This window comes from Rhinopithecus roxellana, chromosome 3 (assembly GCF_007565055.1).
Source record: "Rhinopithecus roxellana isolate Shanxi Qingling chromosome 3, ASM756505v1, whole genome shotgun sequence".
Taxonomy (NCBI): domain Eukaryota; kingdom Metazoa; phylum Chordata; class Mammalia; order Primates; family Cercopithecidae; genus Rhinopithecus; species Rhinopithecus roxellana.
In genome coordinates this window covers 113,777,276-113,795,878 of record NC_044551.1, presented here as the reverse complement: position 1 = coordinate 113,795,878, position 18,603 = coordinate 113,777,276, and the positions used below count along the sequence as shown (strand labels likewise).

At 40.0% G+C, this 18,603-nt stretch overlaps 1 protein-coding gene across 5 annotated transcripts in view; it reads left to right on the top strand.

Annotated features, from left to right (window-relative positions):
• Positions 1–18,603, top strand: part of JAKMIP2 (janus kinase and microtubule interacting protein 2) — a 201,811-nt gene that overhangs the window by 100,121 nt on the left and 83,087 nt on the right. For 4 of the 5 annotated variants that reach the window (XM_010383375.2, XM_010383376.2, XM_030927962.1 and 1 more), the window contains one exon: positions 13,474–13,750. The exons of the other annotated variant lie outside the window; for it this stretch is intronic. In XM_010383375.2, the coding sequence (XP_010381677.2) occupies positions 13,622–13,750 (129 nt within the window). In that variant the 5' untranslated portion in view covers positions 13,474–13,621. The remainder of the gene's footprint in view (positions 1–13,473; positions 13,751–18,603) is intronic. 5 annotated transcript variants of the gene reach the window in all.

The window sequence follows — 18,603 nt, the reverse complement described above, 5'->3', positions numbered from 1 at the left end:
TATTTACCACCTCCAGTTTTGCATAATCTGTATTTGTTCTTTTTCCTTAATATAGTAGTTAATATAGATCATTTACTATAGTGCCTAGCTTACAGTAAGCCCCCTGAAAATATTACCTTTGTTATTTTGAAGCACATGGATGACTCCATTGATCTTACTGAGTTCATTGATGTTACCCTACATTCTTCCAATGTCCCTTACCAAGAGTTGGGTATCATCTTCAACCTTTCCTTCTCTCTTTGACTATTGCCCAGTAATGAGCACACTATATAGACGTTTTCTACCTTACATACTAGCTTGAGAGAAGCACTAAGACGCTTCAGGCTCAAACGCATCCTAATTATGTCATTTTGCTAGCACTGTGACTTTGCGTAAGGGATTGACCTCCTATTACCTCAAGTATCCCATCTATAAATGGGAAGTGATAACTCCATGTATCTCATAATCTTGTTTTAAGTATGAAATGGCAGGATGCACATAAATTGCTGCACTGTACAGTGGTCAGCACACACCAGGTGCTCTCTAAAGAGAAAATGTTGAATGATGAAGAAAATGATAATGGTGAGATGAATAAGTTCCTTTAGCTTAGGAAAGAGAAAAGCTCTTCTACTCCTCCATCATAATCCAAGCTTCACTTTTTATCTCTGAACATTTGCAATAGATTTCTATCAGGACCTACGCCTTTAATTTCTTTCTCTTCCATTCTGCTCTGCATATAACTTCAAGATTAGTCCTTCTTAGAAAAAACATAGAGCATGCCTCCTCTCTTAAAAATATTTATCACATTCCCAGTAATTATTAAACCAAATGCAAATTCACTACCTAGGCAGGCAAGACATACATAGTTTGCCTTCAGTTTATTTTTCTAACTGCACATCTGTTGGTTTCTCAGATTAAACTTTCCATACCAAACATAGTGATCTACAATTTATTCCTCATATTTATCTCCACTTGTCCTACCATTTTAACTTTCCTCAATCCCTCCTACTCACCCTTCATTTCCCAGCCTTAACCATAAAATCTTCTGTTTTGGTGAAGTCATCTATTTATTCAGAAGTATTTTTTCAGAATTTAGCTGTGCCCAATACTATATTAGACACTGAGATTTAACAGGGAGCCAGGTATAGTCTTGGCCTCATGATACAATTCCTCTTGTTCTCAGTGTGTGTGTGTGTGTGTGTGTGTGTGTGTGTGTGTGTGTGTGTGTGTGTGTTCTTTGGCACTTAGAATATGCAGGCTTTTTTGGTAGATACATATCATATTATCTTCAACTGTACCACAATGCCTTGCATATAATTATGGTCTAAAAGATAGTTGATGGTCTGATTCCTGAAGTGATTTTCCTATGGAATTTGGCCTATGTCGATAGGTTGATTACCTTCCATTGGTCAGCCTAACAGTCTTGCTTTGAAGATCCCATCAACTGTACAGAAAATGTAGGTGAGCACTGACCCCTGGGACAAAACTCAAAAAAGAATCTTCAATGTTAAAAACAGATCTGTATTGCTCTTTAATGTATTGCTATATTACGTATACCATAGCACAACAAAGGGAAAATACTAATAGCCACTTTCTGTTATGTAAAGTATGGAAAATTAAATGCAATTCTTTATAATAGAACTATGTAATATATCCAAAAGCTATTTTATCCAACCTTCATGTACTTTTACTTAAGTAATATTAATCAATATACATCTTTATATTGAAATTGTTCTGCCTGTTTTAAGTAGCAGGCACACATTATTCACCTATATATAGACATTTCTGCTCATGTCTAACACCTTGAAAAGGTGGCTTTATGATAGCTTTTTTTAAAAATTCAAGGCCCTAAAAAACAGTCACCAAGGAAACAACAGAATAGGTTATATATGCTTCACTTATGCCTAAAATAGAAAATCTTGCTGTCAGTTATAAATATGTTCTATGAAAGCCACTCCCTCCAATAATTTGGGCATTTTCTTTAACTTTACATGCTAAGGTTTGTTGTTGTTGTTATTTTGGTTTTGTTTTGTTTTTAAGACAGAGTCTTGCTCTGTTTCCCAGGCTAGGGTGCAGTGGTATGATCTGGGCTCACTGCAGCCTCCGCGTCCCGGGTTCAAGTGATTCTCGTGCCTCAACCTTCCGAGTAGCTGAGATTACAGGCATGTGCCACCACGCCCAACAAATTTTTGTATTTTTAGTAGAGATGGGGTTTCATCATGTTGGCCAGGTTGGTCTCAAAGTGATCTGACCTCAAGTGATCTTCCTGCCTTGGCCTCCCAAAGTGCTGGGATTACAGGCATGAGCCATCACACCTGGTCGCCAGATTGTTTTTAGTAACTGTGCACATATACAGCAATTGCCTGCTTTAGGTGGGAGCTCTTATGCATGCTTCTTGCTCTGCCTGACCTTGAATACATAATTGCTTCCCGCTCTGTTTGAGATTTCTCCCTCGTGTCCAATGAAGTTGACACTTCTTACTCTGCAACAGCTGTAAAATACTTTGAATTCAGAGAAAAAGGACAATAAAATAAGACTATATGACACTTAAAGACTTACTTTGTTTAATTCATCCTAGCAAAAGCCTTCTAAATCCAGACAAAAGAGTACCAATACAAGATGACTTACTCAGTGCTGAGGAGTGAAATTAAGCTTGAGACTATGATGGATGGGGGCAAGGATTAAGAAATGTCAGCACATGGCTTAAAGAATAATACATTTAATTTTATTGTTTGTTCCAGTGTTACATCAAGCTTTAACTTTTGCCTGAAATAGCCCTTCAAGGGCTCCTGCAAAATAAAATAAATTTCCCATAATAAAACTTATTATAAATGGTCTCTGTAGAAATTACAAAACATATCATTCAATCTCGTGTTTTCCTTGGATATGGATCAGTTAATTAGACTGAACTTCATGGTAGTCATTGTTGACAGGTACAATGAGCACAAAGATGAATAACACACAGTTTTACTCTTAACTGGGACTTAGTCACCTAAATAATAACTATTGAATAGTTATCGTTCTGTATATATACTGGATTATGGCCACATTCATCTAACTGTTCTTTGTATACCTGTGTTCACCTTCTTAGTTCGCTCTACCTTCTACTGCCACAGGACTATTATTAAAACCAACATTTCATCAAGTCACTCCCCTATGTGAAATCCTTCAGTGACTACACATTGATTTGTGGATGAAGTCCATATCTTTGACATAGTTTAGACTACCCTCTACCATCTGCCACTGCTTACCTCTCCAAGCTCACGTCTTGCCATTTTTCTGTTCACTCGCGAAACTCTTGCCAGTATTTCTCTCCAGAGCATCATTCTTACTCTCTTTTACCTCTAGACCTTCATGCTCAACATTCCTTCTGCCTAGAGTATTCTTCTTTCCCACCCTAACCCTCTGCTTGCTGGTTCCTTCCTTCTTATTTTACAGATCTCACTTATATATGTCACTTTTTCTTTTTCTTTCTTTCTTTCTTTTTTTTTTTTCTTTAGACAGAGGTTCATTCTGTCACCCAGGCTGGAGTGCAGTGGCATGATGTCAGCTCACTGCAACCTTGACCTCCCAGGTTCAAGTGATCTTCTCACCTCAGCCTCCCAAGTAGCTGGGACTACAGGCATTTGCCACCGTGCCCGGCTAATGTTTTGTATTTTTTGTAGAGATGAGATTTCTCCATGTTGCCAAGGCTGGTCTGGAACTCCTGGACTCAAGTGATCCACCTGCCTCGGCCTCCCAAAGTGCTGGGATTACCGGTGTGAGCCACGACACCTGGCCAGTATGTCACTTTTCCTAAGGAATCTTTCCTGACTCACCGAGAGTCCTGTGATGCCCATCTCTTGTCCTCTGGGTGATTATCACACTGTATTAAATTGCTGATTCCTCCTCTAGGGTGGGCAAATATGCTGTCTCTCTTGCTTAGCACTCACATGTCCTCCACCAGGCACTTCATGAATATCTGTATTTTAGTGAGTTAATAAATTGAATAATCAGTGATGAATGCTGTAAGAAATATCTTCAAAGTGTAAATGAAAACCCAGATGAAGGAATAATTTATTCCACCCAGGGTATGGTGAAGACGTATGAAGAAAAGTGATATGACATGACATTTGATCTGGCCCTTAAAAGATGAGTAGGATGGAGTTCACCAGGGAGTTGAGGGAGGAAAAGGGAAATCAAACAAAGAATTCCATGAGCAAAGTCAAGGGTTTGCTTAGTAGATCAGTTCTGGATGAATACTACTTGCTTTGGATCTCAACTTAGACATTACTTCTACCAAGCCTTCCTGACAGTTCCCCTTAAAGAGGTTGGATGTCTCTTGTATGTGTGCTGAGTGCTTTCTCTCTGTACTTTATGAAACATATTCCAAATGTGAAGTTTTAAACCTGAGATCCAAATTATTTATCATGAGTAATAACTTTTTGGTTATATTTATATAGCATTCTTTTCATGTGAAAAAGTGTATTGACTTTAAATAATTTGTAACAACAACAACTATTATGATGATGTGAGAAAGAGAGCGATTGCATACACTACGAGAGAGAAGACAAACAAAAAGACATACAAATCTGGAAATTTACAATCCAAAAGATGCAAAATTGCTACTGTGCTGAATGTGGATATTTCACATTCATTTTTCTCTAACTGACATGTAATGGATTAAAACTTTTTGACCCTATAGCCATGCCACCACATTCCCTTTATTAAGAGAAGGTAGAACTTCAAGGTTGGACTGGCTTAAACAGCAGCCCTTTCTCCTTTATATTAAATTTTTGTGTCAAATTTATGAATACACAGTGTGACATTTTTCCTGCATGGAGAAGGGTTTAGAAAGTAACAGGATGTCACTGCAGGTGACCAGGAATAAAGTATGCAAGTTTACTTCATTCATTTTAAGCACTAATAGCATCTCATTGAAAAACATCATCTTTGGAAAAGAAGGGAGACTTAGAGCAACTAAGAAGGCTTTGTTAGAATTGATATATCCAAATATTAATTATAGAAAAGGGTTGAAGCATTTAGCTTCATACACGTGAACGTTAGCTATTTTATATAACAGTGGCTTTCACATCAAATGCAGTGGCAACAGCCATATTGGAAACCTTGAGATTAATAATGACTTTATTCAGCTTATAGCTTGGGGCAGAACCAGCTACAAAGCCAAGACCCCTGGGAATACTGACCCTGTCAATGTAGGTCCCATTTCCGCAGAAGCAGAAGCATGATTTCTTTAGTCTCTTCAGGGATCTCTGCTTTCTCTGCCCTGTCCTTTTAACACAAAGAGGTGATAAATCAGTTTCCTATTCCCTCTCAATTTAAGATGATGTTTAGTGGATAATTAGGTCATAAAAAAGAAAATATAACAATGATAATAATAACTTGCTAGTTATTTTACATACTTTAACTCATTTATTCCTTGAAACAGCTCAATGAGGTAAATACAGCACTTTTCCTATTTTACGGTGAGGAAACAGAAGCTTAGAGAGTTTAAGCAACTTCTCAAGAATATACAGCTAGGAAATTTTATTCAAAGCCCGTTTTTGATTTCAGATTCCAAACTCTTAACTGTTACTAATCACCATTCAATTTTGTAACCCCAGCTGACACCTTTGCCACCTCTGTAGCCTACCGGCAACCAGAGCTAAATCCTGCCCTCTCTTTGGGAAAATGTTATATCTAAGCCGCTTTGGAGACTGGCATGTGCATTTGAGTTTCAGCTCTGCTATTTCTTAACTGTGTAATTTTTTACAAGTTAATTAACCTCTTTGAGCCTCAATTTCCCTATCTAAAAAATAATAAAAGTAAATGTCTGCAAAGTTTAATTGGAATAGTTCAATGAGTTAATGCCATTGCCTGGCACAGAGTAGGAGCTCCATTAAGGTAGGTAATATCATTCAGGCTCAGCTCAGTGCAATCCTTTTTATGAAGTCTTCATGCTTTATCACTCCACTCTGAGCTACATTCATAGTATTTACCATTCCCCGCTTTGTAGAATTAGTTTTCTTTTTGCAGGTGTTTGTCTCCTCTTTAGGTTGGAAGCCACCTAAGGATAGGAATGATGCACTTTTTAACATCTACCAAAAGCCAAGAAGAGTACTCAGTAAATAGTGGCCATATTTTCTTGACCACATGTGGCTACATTTCTGACAAAGAATTGTGTGGTATTTTATGATGTGAGAGTCAGTAGAAAATGTAGTTGGAGGCTGGGCATGGTGGCTCACGCCTGTAATTCCAGTAATTCCAGCACTTTGGGAGGCCAAGGTGGGCAGATCTCTGGAGCCCAGGAGTTCAAAACCAGCCTGGACAGCATGGAGAAACCCCATCTCTACTGAAAATACAAAAATTAGCCAGGCATGGTGGTGCATGCTTGTGATCCCAGCTACTCGGGAGGCTGAGGCACGAGAATCACTTGAACCTGGGAGGCAGAGGTTGCAGTGAGCCAAGATTGTGCCACTGCACTCCAGCCTGAGTGACAGAGTGACATTCCATGATAAATAAATAAATAAATAAATAAATAAATAAATAAATAAATAAAATGTAGTTGGACATCAAAACAGTATTTCTAGGATATTTTTACTTTCCTGGACAGAGTATACAACCAGGATTATAACCTAAGATCGATAGCATGAATTCATTATTTTTTTTTCTTCTGAAAAGTTGTTTTTTAATTTTCAATTTTTGTGGGTACATAGTAGGTATATATATAAATGAAGTACATGAGACATGTAATGTGAAATAAATACATCATGGAGAATGGGGTATCCATCCCCTCAAGCATTTCTCCTCTGAGTTACAACTCAGTTACACTCTTAGAATCATCATTTGTAAATACTTATAAATTGATTTGATGTTTTCAATTTCTTGATTTTAATATTGCAGTGTTTGTCATTAAAAAAGAATAATGCTATTATTCACAATAACCAAGATATGAAATCAACCTCAGTATCCATCACCAAATAAATGGATGAAGAGAATGTAGTATAAAGTACTATTCAGCTCTTAAAAACAAAGAAAATTTTCATTTGTGACATGGATAGCCCCAGAGGACATTATATTAAGTAAAATAAGCCAAGTACAGAAAGACTAATAGTGTATGATTTCATTTATATGAAAAATCTGAAAAGGTCATACTCATAGAGTAGCAGAGAGTGGAATGGTGATTAAGGGGGCCGGTGGGTAGCCAGGTGCGGTGCCTCACACCTGTAATCCCAGCACTTTGGAAGGCTGAGGTGGGCAGTTCACGAGGTCAGGAGTTCGAGACCAGCCTGACCAACGTGGTGAATCTTTACTAAAAATACAAAAATTAGCCAAAAATGGTGGTACCTGCCTGTAATCCCAGCTACTCAGGAGGCTGAGGCAGAAGAATGGCTTGAATCTGGGAGGCACAGGTTGCAGTGAGCCAAGTTCGCACCACTGCACTCCAGCCTGGGCAACAGAGCAAGACTCCGTCTCAAACAAATGAACGAAAAAAAAGGTGGGGAGCAGGTGGGGAGGGAAGAATAGAGAGACATTGGTCAAAAGATACAAAATTTCAGTGAGTTAGGAGGAGTACATCTGGATGGAGATCTGTTGTATAACCTGGTGAGTATAGTTAGTAACAATGTGTTGTATACTTAAAAGTTGCTAGGAAAGTAGATTTTAAGGGTTCTCACCACAAAAAAATAAGTATGTGAGTTAATGCATATGATAATTTGCTTGATTTAGACATTCTACAATTATACATATTTCAAAACATCATGTTGTACACCATAAATACATACTCTTGTCAATTAAAAAAGAAGAATGCTGAATGGGAATTTTTAGACCTGAAAACTTGTTTATCAAGATTGGATCTGGAAGCTGCCTAAACACTAAAAGATGTGAAAGGACTTTGTTGGGAGTAGATGATTCAAGATGATTTCAGATGGGGCATCCCACTCCCGGTCTCCAGAAGTGGTCTGCCAGGAGAAACCTTGGTGAGGAGGGACAGAGGCTGCATTTTCCTCTGCTGATGTCACTCCTTTTCTCTCAGTGGGTTCTCTCCCTCAAGAGTTTTGTGCCAGTTCCTAAATAAAGGGCTCTTTTAATATATAAGGTCTCTGTAAGTGCAGAACTTGAGTTATCAATAATTTTACACATCCCCTGTCATTCTTATTCAATTTAAGCATCTTGAAGACAGAGCTTATAGGGTATTTTATTTCCTCTACTGTGGCTAACAGTAGAGCTAGAAAGCAGTCAATAAGTGGTTCTTGTGTCGTGAGCTGTGCAAGAGCATCACTTACATCCCTTCATTTCATTGCCAAGCAATCCAATGTCATAGATAACTACATATCCCCATCCCTCCAAACTCCATTTGAAAGATGAGGAATATTGAGGCCTAGAGAATTAAGTGATTTGAGATCATATAGCTACTAAGGGCAGAGGTGGGATTTAAACAGGTTTATCTGACTCCGTAGCCCATACTTTTAATCAAAAATTCTCAAAGATGCCTGTGTATCAGAATCACGTGCCAATTACTACATCAGAACCTCCAGAAGTGGAGCTTCTTATCACTAGAGCTCTCAAGTAGATTTTGATGTAACCAGACCAAAGATTCAGGAAGCCCTCCTCTAAAATACTACACTATATTACCTTCTCAATAAATGTCTGTTAAATGAATGAATGATGGCTGTAATTCTTTCACTAATAATCCATTCCTCCATAAAGGTGTGCTCTTACGCAATGATCTTCAAAATGCAAAACTTTCTTTTTTTTTTTTTTTTTTTGAGAGGAGTCTCACTCTGTTGCCCGGGCTGGAGTGCAGTGGCCGGATCTCAGCTCACTGCAAGCTCCGCCTCCCGGGTTTACGCCATTCTCCTGCCTCAGCCTCCCGAGTAGCTGGGACTACAGGCGCCCGCCATCTCGCCCGGCTAGTTTTTTTGTATTTTTTAGTAGAGACGGGGTTTCACCGTGTAGACCAGGATGGTCTCAATCTCCTGACCTCGTGATCCGCCCGTCTCGGCCTCCCAAAGTGCTGGGATTACAGGCTTGAGCCACCGCGCCCGGCCCAAAATGCAAAACTTTCTAAGAGACTGTCTCTAACTTCTCTAATATCTTTATCAGAGATAGAAACCATTACAGAGAAACTCAGCCTCAGGGACTGTAGGAGGTGCCTGATTAGGGATAGTGGAAGGCTTGAAGAGTAAGCTAAAATTCAAATATTTGATGCTTCACAGTGTTGCCTGGGGATACTGCTGCCTGACCATGCAGCTAGGAGCTAGAAACATAAGGTTCACTTAAAGTTTCCTCAAGTTTTTTATGTTGTAAAGCTCCCACAGAGATTGACCCTTAGTGGAACAAGGCTCCTATCCTTCCTCCTGATAATCTGCTGGGTCAGACATCATCAGTGGCAAAGACCTTGGGGTGTCCAGAAACGTTCCACCTGGTGCAGTGATACCTTCAGGCAGTCTCTTTTTTACACTCCTTCAAGAGTGATGTCCCTTGTCATGGCTGGCAGCTTCTGTAGAAGCCTGGCCTTAAGCCACTTACACAAAGGCAGCAAGAGTATCCATCAGGCAATGAATGAATACATAAGATGCAGTTGATCCCTACAATAGAATATTGTTCAGCAATAGAAATGAAGTATCAATCCATGCTACAACATGGATGAACCTGGAAAACATTATGCTGAAGTGGAAGAAGCCAGTTACACACACACACAAAAACATGTCATATGATTCCACTTATACAAAATGTCCAGAACAGACAAATCCATAGAGACAAAACGAAATAAAGACAAAACACTAAATGGACTTAGTGGTTGCCTAGGGCTGAGAGAGCTGGGTGGAATGACGGCTAATAGGTATAGAGTTTCTTTTGGGGGTGATGAAAATGCTCTAAAATTGATTGTGATGCTGTTTATGCAACCTTGTGAATATACTAAAAACCACTGAATTGTACATCTTAAAAGTGTGAATGTTACAGTATGTGACTTATATCTCAAAGAAGCTGTGAAAGGAAAAACAAAAAAGCAGCACAAGGAGACAAAAGTGATGCAGTAAAATTAGAGTATGAGAACCACAAGATTGCCAGGCACCCATTACAACTGGAGAAGGGTTTGGAAAGTTCTCCTCCACCAGAGAGGTGTACAGGACGGTGGCTATGAAGTTGCTCACCTTAAGGCACCCATAGGCTGATGCTATCAGTAACTTCCTGTGATGCTTTTTTCTTTTCTGAATGTGCATCTATTTTTTTTCACCTTTTCCTTTTCCTCACCCTTTGTGGAACTAAGTTCATAATACTTCCCAGGCTAAAACTATATAAAGTCTGGCACATAATACTACATTTTTAAGTAGAATTATAAATTAAGATGTAAAATGTATCTATTATGTCTGTCCCTTTGCACATTTTTGCTACAAGCAATTCTGTAGAACTCACAGTCGTTATTTACAATGGGAGAGAAGAATGTGCAAACCAGTAGTAATGTTTAAAAATTGGGCGTGATTCCATCAATGACTCCATGTGTCAAAGTTACCACTTTCTTTTTATCTGTTGAGGGTTGTATTACCTCTCACATGGACCATTAAAGCAGCCTAACTGACTTTCTTCCACCATCTTCCATAATACTCACAGTTACCTTCCTAAAATGCAAATACAAGGCAGTGCAGTCTGGAGAGTAAGAGTTTGGTTCCCAGTCTCAGATTGCTTAGATTTGAATCTGAGCATCACCACCAATCAACTTGGTCAATTTAGGCAAGTTATCTAATCTTTCAGTTCAGTTCATTATTTTTCCCTAAATTTTGTGAGAATTAAGTAAGAACAGTATGTTAAGCCCTTAGTCCAATGATGGACTCATTGTGAGCAGTCAGTCACTAGAAGCTCTTATTATTATTGCATGTATGTTCAAATGCTGCCATGTTTCCTCATGCCTGTAAAATCCACTCCAAACTCCCTAGCCTATCTTGCAACAACCTTTGAAATCTCACCTCTGTCTCTCTTCTTCCATTTCACAACCTTTTCTGAATATACCAGGCAAATTTGTGGCTTCAGGTTTTTGCTCAAGTTCTTTCCTCTACCATTTCATATCTGCATTTGGAAAAGCCTGTTCTTCATTCAAGAAGACAATCATGAAGGGACTATAATGCTATTCCCAAGCTCCTTTTTTTCTCTGTATTCCAGCAGCACTTTAGAGGTTTGAGGGAAATTGGCCAAAGAGGGTCATATTTTATAGACAAAGCAAGCACAACTTCTTAGTGAACTGAATAAAAGACACAAGGAATAAAATAGAAGAAAGTATAATTTCTAAGTTTGTATCTGGTACAACTGGACATGTGATTTTGCCATTTAATGATCTAGGAAAACCTGGGGAGAATAAGGTTTGGGGGGACTAATGTAATAAAGACATCTGTATTAGTTATGCTAGGTCTGAGATGCCAATCAGGTATTCAAGTGGGTTCGATAAGTAAAGTGTTGTATGTATATACAAGTCTGGTATTTGCATAATGGTCGGGGCTATGGATATAGAACTGTGGGTCATAACTATATAGGAGGCCAGTGGAAGTCATCTGGAAAAGCCCAGAAAAACAACATTTAGAAATCAAATATATAGAGAGAAACCTGTTATATGTATACACACACACACACACACACACACACACACATATGTGAATTTACTCACTCACTACCTACTTGAGCGTAAGTACTATCTTATTTATCCTTATGCCTATTGGTGCTTGTCACACAAATGTTCAGTATGTGCTTGCTGAATTCATTCCAAGACTAAAAGCAAAAAAAAAAAAAAAAAAAAAAGATGGCCTCTCAGAGACCTCACAACCCTGCACTTTCATAATTTGGCCAGATTTGCAAAGGAAGCATGAAGGACAACTCCAGCATCTAGCACAGGATGGAATGTGATGGACAGTTCCATGACTGCTGCAGACAGTCTCATCCTTTCTATCTCCTAACCTCTCCCTGTCCCCTTCCCCTAGGGACTTCAAAGAGCACAGCTTCAGTGCTCATGAGCAGATGGCACAAAGCCCAGGGTCCCAGCATGCTTGTCAGTGCTAGATACAAGGGTCTTAAGGGAGCAGCAGCTGCTGGAGCATATGGGTGGTCAGCAGGAGTTCCCCTCAGCTCTGGACTGAAGCTCCTCAACACACACAGTGCCCAATTTTCTGAAAGGTTGCACGGGAAGCTTTCTCTAGGATCTTGTCATGTTTTTCCCATTGACTTTAATGATTTAGTATTCCTATTTTTCTGGGCCCCTTATTCCTATGAAGTATTCAAGAATTTGTTAATCAAGACACATCCACCTACCCCTACCCCTTTTCTCTCCTCTTGCCACAATTCTGATTAGGCTTTCATCATTCTTTACCTGGACAAATTCAGTTGCTTTCTATCTGGTCTTCTTGCATTCATTCTCTCTCCATTCTGCCACCAGAATAACCACACCAAAGTACTGCTCTATTAGGGCACACACCTGCCAAGAACTTCAACAGCTTCCCCATTGCTTAGTGAAAAGAAAAAGGTTCCAACATTCTACGCTTGGAATTCTAGGCCTCCCCGCCATCTATCCTTTCCAGGAAACCTTTCCAATATTAGTGCCCATCAACCACATTTGGGGGTGTAATTAATCAGGCCCTATTTCTTCCCACAAATAGTCACTGTGATTTCTCTCCGTTGTGTCTCAGCACCTGCTTTTTTCTTTGCCCAGGATGCTTCACCTGTTTCTCCGTCTGTTATCATCTTACCCAATCCTCAAGTTCCAAGCCATTGGTGTCTTCTTCAGTGAGCCTTTCTTATTCAACCCAGATGGAAAGAGAGGTCACTATAGTTCTGAAACAATTCATGCCTATTTTTAAAAATCATTTATCAGATTATGGATAGTGATGTAAATAGATAGATAGGTGATTGATTGATAGACAGATAGATAAATAGATAAAGTTTTTCCCATTGGAACTCTGATTTATTTTTCTATTTCAACATTCCATACCTAGCAGAGCATATGGAAGGAGCTCTATGAATGAATGAACTGATTGAATGAATGAATGAATATATGAGTGACTCAGTTAATCCAGTGATTCATTTCTAGTTATTCTCCACTTCTCACAGTTTAGCTATTACATGTAATCCTGTCTCTACACATTGGGTTTTCTTAAAGTTGGGTCTCTCTGCCTTTTCTGGTCAACACATAGGTGACTTCCTTTAACGACCATGTTCCTTATGGTTGGAGTATCAGTGAGTGACATGGAGGAGATAAGGATAGAAGAGGGAGCAGTTTCAGGTAAAAAGAACACTCCAAGATATGAAAGAGATATGCTTACAGGTGAAGGATTTTAAGCAAGATATTGACATAATTAGATTAGCTATTTGAAAAAAATCACTCTAAATTCATGTACAAGTGGACAGGAGATACTGAGGATAGGAGAGCCTCAGGAGGAGGCTCTTACAGGTAACTCAGGCTGAGAGTAGACTGACTGGCACTTAGACCAGGTCTTTGCCAAAACAATAACTACTATCTCTGCCTCTTCTCAGGGCTTCCAGGGCAGCGGTTGAGGAGACCTTACCAAGGAGCACCACACAGTAGATGCTGAGACATCGTACTCCAGGATAAGAAACAGTAACATGGCAGCACCTGCTTGAAAGAAATTAAAAACCAACAGACTCCATTTAGAAAGGAACAATGTCCAAAAAAGGGCGAAATAAGGGCGAGAAGCCCGAGGCACTCATTGTTGCCCTTCAAGCTGCCAATGAAGACCTCAGGACCAAGCTCACAGACATTCAGATAGAGCTGCATCAAGAGAAGTCCAAGGTGAGCGAGGGCTACCTGAGGCCATGGCCTTAAGAGCAGCTCTGACTGTCCACATGCAGTGAGCACAGCTCTGCCTGCTGGCCCACCCCAGTGGACTCCTGCCCTTTGCCAGAGAGGGCAACATCCCCTGTACACATGAGGAGCTTATTGCATGTGGCAGGAGGGAACTGAGCACAGGACACACAGAAAGTGAGAATAGCATGCTCACTTGACAGATCTCAGCCTCCTCTGGAAGCCTGGTTCAGGAAGCCAGATATGAAAATTCAGACAGTGTCCCCCTACCACTGCCAAGCACTTAATAGTTGCATGACCTTGGGCAAGTTCCACTCTTGCCCTCCAAAGGTTATACCTCCCAGAGCATTCAAAGCAGTCCTTCTGAAATGTACCACATCATGTTACTCCACTGCCCAATACCTTCCACTGGCTTCCTATCTCTCTTAGAGTCAAATAACTTTCTCTACCACTACAGGATATTAGCTTCGGCCCCCTCTTTGATTCATCTCCCACTTCTCTCTCTCTTGATCACTCTGTTTCCTATTTTTGCTGGATCAAGAGAGAGACCTCAATCACATTTAGGGCCTTTGCACTTGTTCTTCCTGGACAGCTCCATGCTCCTTCACTCACCTCCTTCAGATGTCTGCTCAACCATCAAGTGTCTGACCACAGTCTCTAAAACAGAACACTTCGCCATCCTCAGGTACTCCCCATAGCCTATTCTTGGCTTATTTCATAGCAATTTATACATTTGCTTTTTACTTGCTTAGTGCAGTCACTCCTCAATCTCTACAAAAGCAGGAATTCAGTTTACTTAGTGTCCCTAGAGCCTAAATAATCACAAGAACTTAAAATCTCAATATGTATTTGTTGAATGAATACAGGAATAATTTAAAGATGATGCATTCCTTATACCTCAGTTTCTTCATCACATTACAGCTATATTGAGGTATGAATTAGACAAGTATATAATGCGTTTATGAGGATCGAACAAAAAAATTTATGTCAAGTGCTCAGAGAGCTGCCTGACACATAATAAACTTGCAAAAAATTACAGCATTGGTGTTCTTTTTACTATTCTCTAGATTTAAGTCAGTTGCTAACTAGACTTAGAAGTCTCTTTACTTCTCTCAATCCCATCACCTAAATGGACAAGCAAACACACATCTCACCAAGGTGGTGTGAATATCGACTAGGGTCATGTCTAGGAAAGCATTTTGACATCTCCAGCATTCATAAGATGTTTTTGCTCCCTGCAAACCAGAGACCACAATGACTGCATAAAGTTGCCTTATTTAGATAATTATACAGTAAGAAAACATTCTTGATCAACAAGCAGTAGTCACAAGCCAACAAATATATTTATTCAATTTTTATCTACCTCTTCTTCCTTGACATCATTATTAAATTTTAATTTGTTATTTCTCCCCAAATCTATTTCTCCTCATTTTAACAAAATAAGTGGCCTTTGGATCTGCCAAAACCTCTTGCCCCCTGCCTAAGCTAAGCCTTGACCTTAGATAAAGAGACGGTAATGTAAAATTTGTGAAGGAAATTTTTTAGTTTCCGTGAAGCCAAAGGGAACATGATGTCATTTTAGAACAGCATTTGTTTGAGAGTCAGAAGATGTGGGGCATTATTTGTCTTTATCTCTCCTTGGAGATGAATTTAAATGTCTCAGTGTCTCTATCTGTAATTCAGATGACTGAATCTGCTTCTCCATATATGGGATTGTCAAGCATCACTGTGCAATGGTATAACCTGGGGGACCTGATTAAATATTAAGATTCCTGAGCCCACAATCCAAGAATTCTGATAAAGTAGTCAGGTGAAAACCAGGACTTGTATTCAGTAAAGCAGCCCAGGCAATGCCGATGCATTACAGATGCAGACGACTTCCAGGCTTCGCGTTGATAAACACTCCACTGTAAGACTCCATCCAGGTCTGACAATCTATAAACATTTCATTGGCCTTAACTCTCCCTGCAGCAACATCACGCTTCAAGGGAGGCAGACTCCTTTAATTGTAGTTACAACAGGATGACAATCTACATTCCTAGGAAGAAGCTTGTCAATCTCGTGACCGGGAACCCTAAACTGCTGCTGCTTTCCAGAGAACAAACTGATGAGATTCCCAGAAACAGAGACTCTGAGGACTTCAACACTGCCAATACTCCACATATTCAAGCCTTTTAAAATGGGTAACTCTCAAGTTTGAACCAGGCTGCCTGTTTATCTTGGGCCTGGCACTGTTGTCTAAGCCCTCAGGCCAAGCATAATCTCCCCTTCCTCTGACGATTGACTGGCAGCCAGCCTCTTAAATGAGCGCACCCAGCCTTGTCCTTTTCTCTGCTGGCTGCCCCTGGCTGGCTACCCCTCCTTGGCAGTTAATTACGGTCCCAGCCCAGGAGCTAAAGCAAAGTCTCATTGCCTGTCAGCATCCTTCCCCAGAGAGCAAAGGGAATGTGGAGGGCAAACAAGTCATAAAGCACTTTTATTATAAATAAATGAGATTGTGTTTTCAAAGGACCAGGTTTTAAGAGAGAGAATATGAACAATGCCTAGATGTGAATTTATACTCTCAGGTTGGCTCTGAGGCTCTGATGACAAAATGACAGTTCAGCTACTAGGGAATGGATAAGTTAAAAAGTGGAAACCTTGGGGGCAATGGGGCAGTATTCATTTATCCAGCAAGACAAATAATCCCACTGATATTTACAGAACAGCCATTGTGTATAGAGCCGAATCTTAAGACCTTTGGGCTGATAATATAAATAGCTACAACTTACTGAATGTTTACTATCTGTCATGGGCTGATAAGCGCATTTCATCCTGCCAGAGTCCCAGCTGCTTCACTAGCACCTGACTGGCCTGGAGAAGGTTATAAAACCCCTCTGCGTTCTTCATTTGTCAAATGGGACAATAATAGTATCTACCTTACAAGGGTGTATGTATGAGTGTTAATTTTTGAGCAATTAGTTTGTGTCAAGCGTGTTAAGTGCTTTCATGCCATTATTTCATTTCATCCTCATTTTCACCTGCTGAGGTGGGCATTGTTATCCCTACTTTACAGATGAGGAAACTTCCTGGCCTAGAGGAGGTGCTCAAAATTACTTGTTGAATGAATTTACATGATTTTTTTTTTAACAGCTTTCCCCCAAACCCTGTGGCATACGTACTGTTACAGTACTCACTTAGGTGAGAACTCCAGACTTGGATAGAGAAAGGATTTCCACCCATGTCTGTCTGCTTCTTGGAGCATCACCCTGAGCCACTAAGTTGCGGTATTTGCCCTGTGTGTCTCTTCTATGGACACCATGAGTGCGTGATCCAATGGTTAGTGTGTATGAACATGCCAGGGGCTGCCCCAGGACTCTTTAACTCTCCCTCAGAGATAAACTATGGTTGTGTGAACAGCATAGGCACAGTGACAGAGGGAATGAATGGACAGGAGCGGGGAATAGGGTTCTCAGGGCAAAGGCAGCAGGGCAACAGGTCTGGGTTGCAAGGTTGAGAAGAATCAGCTCCAGACAGGAGCTGTCCCATTGGCACAGCCCTTCAGACTGCAAAGCATTTTCACACCAAGCCTCACAACCATCAGAGCAAGCCTGTGATAAAGACAGGGTGCAATTACTATTCTGCCTTCACTGAGGAAGAAAATGAGGTTCAAACTGTTTAACTCATTGAAGAAAATGAGGTTCAAACTGTTTAACTCATTTGCTCCCAGAGACACAGCCAGTGGAGGAGCGGCGATGGGAATTCCTGTCTTCTGTAAGATGGTGGTGGTCAAGGTCATGCTCACTCTCTGATTCCACTGCCCTCTATTGCCTCTAGGGCATTCTCAGAAAATCAGCCAACATTCTCTATCCTCGAGTGACTGTCCCCACAGCCTCCAGACACAGGTACCAAATTTGGGATGGGGTATATTTTCCTGTCTACTCCTTTAGTTCTGTTTTCAGGAAGCAAAAGTAGCTGAAAACAAGAAATTTTAAAGATAGACTCCTTTGCACTGAATTGTATAAGGTTGTATAGGATTTCCCTTGTGAGCAACCTTCCTAGAGCGACTCCTTCACATCTCCTCTCTGAGAGTTACTTTGTGCCCCTGAAAATCCCTGCCAGTTTACTGTGTTCCTCCAGGAACATCCAATGGAGATAATCCAGGCCAAAGTTTATGTTAGCTTAGCTTGCCTTGATAACCTCTCAACCTTTTCCTTACCTTTGACTGAGCTGTCCAATTTTTAATCCTAGATTTCTAAGATCACTTTTAAAGCTCAAATCATCACTATCTTTCTCTTGGCAGAATTTACATTGGCATTTTGCAAAGGCTAGACCAGAAGTAGGACAGAATAGAAAAATACAACATGAGATCTATGTAAGATAGTCATACATTCTTTTTTCTCTGTCATAGTGTAACCTTTCCTTGGTAGGATTAAACTTTGCTGATGACCTTTTTTTTCCCGTAAAACCTCTAGGATAGAAGGGATTTGGAAGCCTATCATTCAGAGCCCTACCGAGCACTCTCCCCTTCACCCTGCCCCACCCTGCACCATTCTTTATCACTCTTTAGGCCCACATGCACCCCAAGTGTCTTCCACGTCAAGATTAGATGCTGCCAATGCCAGAGAACACAATACATACTGAAGAGACTCAGCTTTATCTTTGAACATCTCTTTCTGTTGGAAAAACAGTTACCATCTTAATAATGTAATATAGTAATATTAGTCTTATCAAGATGATATGGGGACTTTTATATTTATGTTGCTGGTATTACTATAATAGTGTGTAATACTATATACACAATATTTATTAAAATTAATATTATAACATCCACCATGTATTAATAGTTATTAATCTCTTCT